Source organism: Cyprinus carpio, unplaced genomic scaffold (assembly GCF_018340385.1).
Source record: "Cyprinus carpio isolate SPL01 unplaced genomic scaffold, ASM1834038v1 S000006513, whole genome shotgun sequence".
NCBI lineage: Eukaryota > Metazoa > Chordata > Actinopteri > Cypriniformes > Cyprinidae > Cyprinus > Cyprinus carpio.
Window position 1 is genome coordinate 134174 of NW_024879181.1, and position 11248 is coordinate 145421.

The following is an 11248-nucleotide window of genomic DNA, read 5'->3' on the forward strand; positions in this document are numbered from 1 at the left end:
AGAGAGCGAGCGAGCCCCGGCCGCGCGCGCACTCACTCACTATATTCAGAGCGGTCAAGTTTTTGAAAGCGTGTGAAAAGAGTCAATTGCGTCTGTCTCACGGTGAATGCTTGAGAGTTGGCAGCTCTGGTTACGTTGGTTGGCGCTAGCTTGGTCAACATCAGCTGTCTGATGTTGACCAGTGATGTTGACAGAATGCTGTCTGTCAAATTAATTTAATTCAAATAATGTGTATATACAATTCAAAATGTAATATGAACAAAACGAATATGAACATATTCACTGGTAAAGGTGAAGGGGAGTAGCTTGAAGATATCATGTTTCAAAATCACTTGACATCACCCAACGTTCCTCTGCAGTTAAAACGTCCTTTAGGCTTCGGCTATGGCTCTAGGGTTGTTGTGAAGGTAGGGGCGGAGCATAGAGACTATGCCGTTTCTCGTTTGTTACTCTAGAGTAGACCAATTCACTTTATTGAGGCATACTGCCCCCATCTGGTATGGAATGTGGAGTATGACTTGATTTTTTTGCCAGACATTACACATGGCTCCTTTAATGACAAAATTTTCATTTTGGGGTGGAGTAACCCTTTAATGCTGCTAAGCGTTGTCCAGTCATAAAACAGGTTTATGGGGACTTTACTTTTGGTAGTGTCTATTTACACAGGCTAGATGCCTGTATTTTTTATAACGTTTACACTAAATCATTATTATATTATATTATATTAACTGAACGATTAACAAAAAAGTAAGTTTTTAGACAGTTACCATTTTATCGTTATTAGGTATTTTTTTAAGCAGTATGTGGTATTTACGGGGTCCTTCAAGGTGCTTCAGAATTACCATGGTACTTTTTATTATCCATTTATCTAGTGTCTCAATATCTTCCCTAGATGGCAGCAGCGGCACAACAAATACGTTGTCATCTGAACTGAACAGCATCTGAACAGGAAGAAGAAGAAAACAGTCACAGGTCACCGGTATCCCGAGAAGTAGGAGGAGAAAGCCGGCTGAAGCCTTGCGTTTAGCTTTTACACTGACGTATGATCTCGGCTGACATCTGAGATCTACCTTCATTATTTTCTTTGGACAAAACAGATCATCATGGCCAAGAAGAGAAGCGGAAACCGTGAGACAGAGAGCAGTCCGCTGGTAGAGCAGGATCCGAGGCCCTCCAAACAAACTCCACTCGTCAAAGGTAACGTTACCTAATTCTGACAGTGTGTCCTGATAGCAGTCTCTCACAGTTATTATGCAGCTTTCCACGATTATGCGGAGTCGGAATAATAGATATACACTGAGAAACTGTTGTTGGCGAAGACCAGAAAATCTGACAGCTGGAGCTTGAATATCCAGGACTAATGTAATAATGATTAACACTTCAGTTGAACGATCAAAGCTTTTGTCGGCTATTAATAGATTCTGAAATGTGACGATCTACAGCAAACCTTCATCGGAAATTGACCTAAATGTGACTATTTGGCTAGTCAAATGAAGTGAAGGATTGCGTAATGCAGTGATGATATCTGATTCATTTGGTTCGCATTACTAATGCTTTCAGAATTCAACCTTTAAACTGATCTTTATGTTCAATGCCACATGAACAAGAGCTATTACGTAGTCACGTTATTAATAACATTAGCTGCCAGTGGGGAAAAAAATTGATAAATTACAGTGCTTTTGAAATATGTTTTTTTTTTCAAGTTTGTTCCAAAGAGGTATATGCAAAATTTAAAGTCATTTAAAATATATAAAATGTAAAATAAATATTGCTTTAAAATGTAAAAACTACTTATGAATGTTATTTACTTAAAATATGCAATTTTATATTGTTCTTTACATTTCAAAATACCATTCTTAAAACAAAAAAGCACATCCAAATACATAAATTCCCGTTATACATGACAGTTTTTTGTTTATATATGTTTCCTAATCCTTCCAAAATAATCTTGAGAAAATACAATGTTAAAACAAATGCAAAAATGTTTATTTTTCCAGTACTCAGAATTCATGGGTATATGTTCAGCTGGAATCTTTCCAAAACATGCTTAAGTGGAGAGTTGCATGTTTGTAGGATACTTTATTTTGCTGTTGATACAAAACTTGTTTTGAATGTTTAATAATTTGTCCCAGTAGATATTAAACTGGCCAAAACATTTCAACATCATTTGTGTCCTGTGACGTCGCAGGACAAATAAAAACACTGCGTGTGATTTTTTTTTATTTAGGAGTGAACCGAGTATCTTTTAGTACAGCAGAAATAACCACAGATTAAACCTACTAGATTTATGCCTTGATTGTATGATGACAAATTTTGGATTTAATGCAAAGAAAAAAAAAACGTCTTCAGCGTAATGATAATTTATTTTAAATTAATTGTTTTAATGTTTAACGTTAATGCCCTAAGTAAAGACCACAAAGTTGATGACTTGTGCTTAAGGCTGTAAACATCTTTGCATATTAAAAAGCCACTCAGACTTTCCGGTGTTTAAACATCTAGCTGTTTTTCTAAATCAGTTTGGTGTTGATAATGGGACAGATTATAAGATGATGTCACATTATCATATGTGATTTTTGGCTCTGTAGTTCTCTTGCTCACCACAAACGAGAGCTCTCACGGGCCTGGATCTCCCTGAGGATTGTGAGCAAGTGATGCAAATGTATGCGATACGTTGCATGGGTGATATATTAGAGGTTATTCATGATGTGTTTTTGAATGATTCCCTCAGGAGCCCAGTCACCAGGAGGAGCCTCTGCACGCATGTCAATCCTCCTCCTCGTCACTATCTTTGCCTGTTCGGCTTGCGTCATGTATCTGGTGTTCAGAAATTTCCCAGAACTGAGCGAGTAAGTCTATCTCCCCTATAGGTACTATAGGTTTGTGTACTGAACATAAAGGGTGTTTTACGGTGACTCGACAAAGGTTTGATGTTTTTCTTCATGTCTTGCAGAGACGAGAGAGAAAAAATCAAAATTCCTAAAGACATGGATGATGCCAAGGCATTGGGCACAGTGCTGTCCAAATACAAGGACACATATTACACCCAAGTGCTTGTAGCGTACTTTGCAACATACATCTTGTATCCTTTGTGACATGATTAATCTTGATTTTTCAAGGGACAGATTGTCAATATTATTGACCAGGTTAGAGACTATATTAAAATGAACGCAGATAAAAACAAGGCTGTGAGGGATAAATTGACAGTCTTTTGGTCTTTTTTTTTTTTTTTGTCTATTGATTTCAGCTGACAAAACAACCATACAGTGTTTTTAAACATCAGTGCAATCTATTGAAAACACTGTACTTCTATGCCTCATAGCTTCATTTTCGTTCGTTTCAAAAATGATATATTGCTCTTCCCTAACTAAGCTATATGATTTGGATAACCCAGTGTGAATGTTTTGTTTAAGAATCAGACTGAATGGTGATGATTAAAATGGCTTACTAGCTTAGAACGGTAGTCTAATCTTTAATAGGACACTAATAATAACAACACATTTTTATACAGGAAAATGAATGTAAGTGGCACAATTCTGCTTTCTGAAATGTCTTTTCCCATAGACTTTAATGTAAGTGCATTATTGTACACATTTATTTAGTGTGGTAATTAACAGGGTACAGAACATTTTTTTTATGGGTTAAATTAGACACCTGCAGGCAGACAAATTGCTTGGGAGTGTCTGTTAGTCATATTTGTATCAGCTACATAACCAATTTTGCCCGACTTGCTCTGTGTTTATTCACTATTGAGTTAAAGCCTTAACTAAGCCTTTCTCAGCCTTCAGACGTTTGCCATTCCAGGCTCCATATTTCTCAGTATACTGTCTGGTTATCTCTACCCTTTTCCATTAGCTCTCTTCCTGGTCTGTCTGGTAAGTTTTTTGTTTGTAGTCAAATTAATTTCAAAACAGTCTGTCTGTCAAACATTGTCTCCTAGTATGAAAAGTGACTCTTTGTTCTGTAAATATGTTGTTGTGTTTTATGGTTTACAGTGTTCTGGCCTTGGGGCGTCTTTTTGCTATATGCTGTCTTATTTAGTCGGGAGGCCGATGGTGTACAAGTACCTCACAGAGAGAGCTCAGAAATGGTCACAACAGGTGACATTTTCATACAAGTAGCTTTCATTTTTGTATGTAAATTGACTGGCCTTAACATTGAGCCGATGTTGTTTAATGTCATTGCAGGTGGACAAGCACAGAGAGCACCTCATTAATTACATCATTTTTTTGAGAATAACTCCTTTCCTTCCAAACTGGTTCATCAACATCACCTCGCCGGTCATTAATGTGCCTCTGGGTATCTTCTTCCTGGGCACCTTTCTTGGTAAGATTAATCACTTTTACAACAAAATATTCACAATAATACAAGTTTGTTGGTAATGCTGCAATCATATGTACAGTAATACTATGGAGTAACTAAAATTGCTTGAGGTCCAGTAAGAACACTCCTCACCAGCTGAGGTCCAGACAAATATTTACCTAAAAACATGAATTGATCGTTTTTGCCAGACCAGGGAATCTGCAGTATATTTAAGCTAAACTTTAAAACTTCTTAAGACCTACATAAAATGAAATTAAAATGACTGTAAATAGCATGATTTACAGTTTAGAGACAAAAAGTTTTATGCTTCACATTTCAGCCCTTTAAACCATTTTTTTTAAGGGAATAGAATAAAAAAAAATTACCAATCAATTATTATATCAATTAAATAACATATAAATATATATGTTGCTGTTAAAATTGTTTTGATACATTTTCTTCTTGTCGTTCCACCAGTTCACATTTACAACTCGTATTTGTATTTGTAGCGTACAAACATCAGTTGATTTTCACATTGGTCTGACCAGAAACAGCAGATGGGCTTATTGAAAATTCATTCTCTGCCAGCAGGAATGGCAAAATATATGGAGCTTAAAATATGACAAAACAATTTGAATTTGTATTGTGTAAATTTGAATTATTGACAAGTGTTATTTAACAGAACTGAATATTATGTGGCATTTAACAGTTTTGAATTATTTTTTTTTTTAAACTGAATACTGAACATTTGAGATTAAACACAATTGATTTTTTTGATTTTTTTATGGCTGAGTTTTATAGACATGTATTTTCAAACAACGGATTTTTTGTTCTGAATTCTTAGACTGCAAATATTAAGTGTTTAAAAATAAAGCTTCAAGTTTTCAAGATGAAGAAGAAATTCAAAACATCAGATACAATATTCTAAAATTCAAAACGCAGAAATTCAGATTGCACAGAAAGTAGGTCAGAGGTCATCTACAGTGAAGAGTAGATGATCATTGAATAGTCGAGCGAAGCATTTTGGCCAATTACTAAGGTGACCAGGAGGGGATATATTCGGTTCACTTGTTGTCATGGCCACTACATATTAACTTGTGGGAACATGGTAGTAGGTCGTGGCCACGAGATCATTTAGTCGAGGTAACAATATCCTTAAGTCTTGGCCATGTGATGTGAAGTTGTGGTCTGAGATGCTATATTGAGGGAATAACATCCATTTCTCATGGCCACAACTCATGTTGAGGGAACAACAGTGCCTGAAGTGAGCCTGTGCACTTCTATATTTTAGTATTTAGCGCACCAGGCACTTCTGACTTCTACATGTATTTGCTCTCTTGTTGATTTTGATTGCTTCCATTGTCCTCATTTGTAAGTCGCTTTGGATAAAAGCGTCTGTTAAATTCATAAATGTAAACATAAATGTATAAAACTCTGCCATAAAAAATAAAAATAAAATAAAAATCTATTGTGTTAATTTACAAAATGCGATTAATTGCATAGCCCTAGTACAATGTAAGTAAAAGAGAATCATTTAACAGTGTACACAGCTTCAGAGATTATAACGATAGTTTTTATTTTTTTGAGAGTGCTTAAACTCGTGATAGATCAATGTTAGTGATAATGTCACTTTCTACATATAATTTATTAGCTGTTTGAATAACAGTGGAAAGGAAACATTATAATTATCAATTTCTAACGTTTTTATTAAATTAAAATCAAGTTAAATCCAAATTCAGTCCCATTAAACATTTATTTAGCCTACATGGCACCAATGTCTGGTTCTTGCCAAAAAAGACGGGTTTATGATGTTTAATTCATTCGGCTGCTTTCAGCCTTACCCTTATTTATTTCATTATGTCAAAAGGCATCAAGGTCAGGCTGGACCGGTCAGGATATATATAGGGCTGTCAAATGATTAATCACGATTAATCACATCCAAAATAAAAGTTTTGTTTACATAATATATGTGTGTATACTGTGTATATTTATTATGTATATATAAATACACACACATGCATGTATATATTTAAGAAGAATATGTTATGTTTATATATTAAATATATTTATATATAATATAAAATATAAGAATATAAATATATAAATGTATATACATGTAAATATTTTCTAAATATATAATTTATGTGTGTGTATTTATATATACATAATAAATATACCCTGTACACATACATATATTATGTAAACAAAACTTTTATTTTGGATGTGATTAATCGTGATTAATCATTTGACAGCCCTAATAATATATATATATATATATATATATATATATATATATATATATATATATATATATATATATATATATATTAGTGCTTTCAATCAATTAAAAAAAATATATATAATTTTATTGATTAATCCCACTTAACATTAAAGTTTTTAAAAATACTTTTACATTGCAATAATTTCACAATCGATCTTCAAATTAACGTAAAAACAACATAAAGACAGTATATTTAAATATCTGTGTAATGGCATCTTTTCATATTTAGCTACATGTGCATATTTAGCTACATGTGCCCTTCAGCAAGTAGGAAATATACAGAAATTGAATAAAATTATCAAACACTAAATTTTCAATTAAACAGATGAATCCTTAAAGAAAAAAAAAATGAGTGATTTCTTCATTTTTCCATTGCTGTTTGATTAACAGACATCACAGCAGCGGGGTTATTTGGTTTTTTGGCTGCTCTCTTTACCTATTCTGACCCACCTCAGGTATTAAAGTCTCTACTAATGCACTGACGAGTTGAATCGTGTGTGTTAGTGGAGGGAGACAGTTCTGGGCTGCTCCAGGACAGTTTTGCAAACCACTGCATTTCAGAGACATGTTCTTAAATGTGACTCATATATAACAAACACTTGCATACAGTACATGCACAATTTTAAGGCAGCTTTAATCACCTTTTTGGTAACTTCATGACTTAACTGATGACATAACTACGACATTGCATGCTTGTATAAGAAAATCATCTAATAGCTGTTATCTGATCTCTTCTATAGGAGTGGCCCCTCCATCCTTCGTGGCGATAAACGCAGGGACGACTTTGTACAAGCTGACCACAGCTGGCGAGGCCGTGTCCTGGAACTCTCTTCTCGTGTTGGGGGTTTTAGCTGTGGTCTCCATCCTTCCCGTCTGCTTTCAGAAGAAACTCCAGCAGAAACTTGAGTAGAGATCACCACCCCTGCTTGATTCAACTCAGGAATGATACTGGTCCTCTAAACTTCTCCTTGCTTTCTTCTCTTCTTTTATGCATGTACGTTTCATCATATAATGGGCAGCCAGTGGCTGTCAGGACTGGCCCTTCCATTGATTCAACAGTACTTTCATGGAATGAAAAATTCCCTCTAGCTTTAAGCAATATTTTCCATATCGATGTCTTCAGTGGATTTTCAGTTTCTCAATATTTTCCACAAGACAGCAATGATTTATGTGAGATACACTGGAAGAGACATATTTTCACTCCCTCTGAAGTTGCTGAGCTAAAATGGAAAGTGCCAATTTCAACCTTTTTTACTGCTGATTTAACTAACAAATGTGTTTGAGAATGAGGTATTACATGCATCAGAAACCTTTTGAGGGTGAGCTTTGTGGGTTTACTGCTTTTCTTTCTTATTTCTCATGCCAGCTGAGACTGCAGTAGGGATCTGAATGCCCTGTGTACTGCTGCTAACTGTAGATGATAGTGCTTAGCTGATGTTATAGACTTTATTTTTCCCCAAAACTGATAAATATGGATGATGCCGCATTAGTATTACAGATCAAGACTGTAAATTGCATATAGATAGGTTCTGCCTTAATATAACAAGTTAAGTTAATTGAAGTAAAAGAAATGGAGCGAATATCCTGATGTCACACATACTGAACCATTAACACCTATTTTAGCATTTCAAACCATTTTTTTCATTCTTTATATTTGGATGCAGGTTTTTGAAGTAGTCAAAATGCCAAATGATTGATTTTTTTTTATTGTTAAATCATTTATAATTTAAGTTATATAATATTGGCTTTCATTTATATTTTTCATTTTAGCCACGTGACAGAGGGAAGTATTAAGTTTTGGAAATATAGGAGATTTGTAACTGTTACAGTTGGTTTAGTCAAGCCAATCCACTGTAAATGATTTTAAATTCAATCTGTCTATTTAATGGAATAGTTCACCCGAAAATTTAAATTTGCTGAAAATTCACTCACCCTCAGGCCATCAAAGATGTAGATGAGTTTGTTTCTTTATCTGAGCAGATTTGGGGGAATGTAGGATTACATCACTTGCTCGCCAATGGATCCTCTGCAGTGAATGGGTGCCGTCAGAATGAAAGTCCAAACAGCTGATAAAAACATCACAATAATCTGAAAGGAATCAATACGACTCCAGTCCATCAATTAATGTCTTGTGATGGGAAAAGCTGCATGTTTATAAGAAAAAAAAATCCACCATTAAGACATTTTTAATTTCAAACCTTCGCTTCCGTTATGTTATTTTAGTCACTCTACCCATGGTATTGCTTTTTTCGGTGAAAAAGTTGTCTAAGAGAAATATGCACAGATCAAGCACTGTTTCCAAGTGAAAACAGTCCAAAACAGTTCTAAACAAATATGTTGAAGGATTTTAATGTGAGAGAACAACACGGCATGGACTTTTTAACTGGAGGAAGTGTTACTGTGGATTATGGATTGGTATTTTGGCCTGAAGTGTTTAAATTTAATGCTTCACAAGACGTTAATTGATGGACTGGAATCGTGTGGATTACTTGTGGATTATTTTGATGTGGTTATCAGCTGATCCATTGGTGAGCAAGTAATGTGATGCTAAATTTCTCCAAATCTGTTCTGATGAAGAAACAAACTCATCTACATCTTGGATGGCCTGAGGGTGAGTAATTTTCATTTGTGGGTGAACTATTCATTTAATTGACGCAACTTAGTGGGACTCTCTGCAGTTAAATTTGCCTTTCAGTGAATCAAATCAGTCTTAAAAAATGACTTACATTTCGTCTAATAGCTACAATATTGTTTCCTGTTTTTTTCCCTGAATATAATAGTCATTAAACCTTCAATATACTAGTTTCCTGACTTCATTAGTTTTATGTTGGGAAAGAAATCAACAATATGTGCAAGGGGATAAATAAACCATTTGCACTGAGATTTCTCTTACTTGGAAGGGTGTGATGAGGGACGGTTCTTATTCCAGATTTCATTACCCTGTTACCTCATTTGAATTGTTCTCTCATGCTGCATTAAGTTATTTTTGCAGTTTATATCTGAATGTCAAACCTAACATTTAGTTTTTGTCATCTGTTAATGTCTAAATGTTCCCAGCAGCTCTTGACGTTACATGGCACTTAACCGAGAGAGCGGATATGACTGAGTTATTCAGTTGTTCTGCAACAGTTTCAAGCCTCAGCAAGCTGTATTTGTTATGATGATCAGAAGTGTGTTGATATACCCTCTCTGACCCATTTATAATTTACCAAGTTGTACTCATCCTGATTTTTCTCTAGTTTATTTTTACAGAACTCTTCTCAATAAATTAAGGTTACTGATTACAGTATTATGTAAGATTTAATTGACAATGTATTGTTGTGTACTGTATTTTTAAAATCAATTCATTCATGTCTGTCCATCTTCTTGAAACATAATATATTTCTGATGACTTGATTAAATACATGAGTAAAATAGTGCCTCTTCTTCATTTTAACTGAATCACAGTGTGTGTGTGTGTGTGTGTGTGTGTGTGTGTGTGTGTGTGTTTTATAACGACCCCTTGAAATAAAGGCTTTTTTTAAAATGAAGTTACCATGAAAGAAACCATAGTATCTGCTAGCAATGGACTCAATATATGAATTTCCTTAAAGAGCTCTCATCATGCATTTTTTTTTTTTTGTAAGGGCAAACTGTGATTATTGTAATAATGTAAATAGACAAATCATTCCATATAGTGTAGACCCTTTGACAGAAGTTATTTTAAGAAGTAATTATTAAAATTATGCATTTTATAGTGCTATAAATAGTGACTCACACTTAAGAATTAATTAAATCACACACACACACACACATATACAGTGTGTGTATATATATATATATATCCTAATATATATATATATATATAGGGTTAGGGTTAGGGTTAGGTGTGTATTTTTTATAAATAAGGCACACACACATATATACATATGCATACATTCAGAATGTTTTTATAAGACAAGAGACATTTTTGTGAATTGTTTTGAATGTGTTGAAAGAAATAATTGGCTGGCATTTTGCTGTTGTGGCCCTGGATCTTGTCTACCACCCAGACCTTGTAATTTCCCCACTTCTAAATGTTACAATTTGAATAAATATTTTATATATCAAAAGCAAAACAACTTAAAAATCACATTTAAATTCATTTGGCATTAAAAAAAATAACTTAAAAAAGTTACAAATAACTGATGTCCCCAGTACTGCTGTCATTACCACCATACCAAACGTTTTTCATTTTAGAGATTTGAAAAAGATTCATAAATTGAATGAATGAATGAATGTACATAAGATCACTTTTCTGCCAGGACAGCCAAGTAACAAGTTGAAATTAATACAGTATCTTTATTGTTTACATAATTCGTAATTCATTAAGTTAATTGCCTGTTTGTGTTGGCAAGTTCAAGGCTCATCCAATTTTATTCAAAAAGGAAAAATATTACCATCACTCACAATATCTATATCATTATTACACACTATACCCAAATCAAACAGAAGGTTGATCAATGCCATCATGTGCTTTATTTCAGGAGACACTAAAGTTATATGCATGTGATTCCAAACACCACCAGAGGGCAACATCAAACAACACATTTCTATGCTGCTGCGATTTATTACGACAAATTCTTAAAACCGCAGACTAATGACGTTATTTAAAGTTAATTATTGGTTGATGACTTACTATGTGACTTG

At 34.1% G+C, this 11248-nt stretch overlaps 1 protein-coding gene across 1 annotated transcript; it reads left to right on the forward strand.

The window, feature by feature from the left end:
- The first annotated feature begins 958 nt into the window (after positions 1-958).
- Positions 959-9994, forward strand: LOC109111114 (transmembrane protein 41B-like). Its single transcript, XM_042754407.1, has 7 exons — positions 959-1197; positions 2729-2846; positions 2951-3079; positions 3779-3872; positions 3993-4097; positions 4185-4323; positions 7321-9994. Exons 1-7 carry the CDS (start codon positions 1104-1106, stop codon positions 7488-7490), a joined length of 849 nt encoding a protein of 282 aa, XP_042610341.1. The 5' UTR covers positions 959-1103; the 3' UTR covers positions 7491-9994.
- The last annotated feature ends 1254 nt before the right edge of the window (positions 9995-11248 follow it).

Coding starts and splice junctions, on each gene's coding strand:
- LOC109111114 (XM_042754407.1), top strand. CDS start 1,104: ATGGCCAAGAAGAGAAGCGGAAACCGTGAGACAGAGAGCAGTCCGCTG. Junction 3,080..3,778: donor TACTTTGCAACATACATCTT/GTATCCTTTGTG, acceptor AGCCTTTCTCAG/CCTTCAGACGTTTGCCATTC. Junction 4,324..7,320: donor CTTCCTGGGCACCTTTCTTG/GTAAGATTAATC, acceptor TCTCTTCTATAG/GAGTGGCCCCTCCATCCTTC.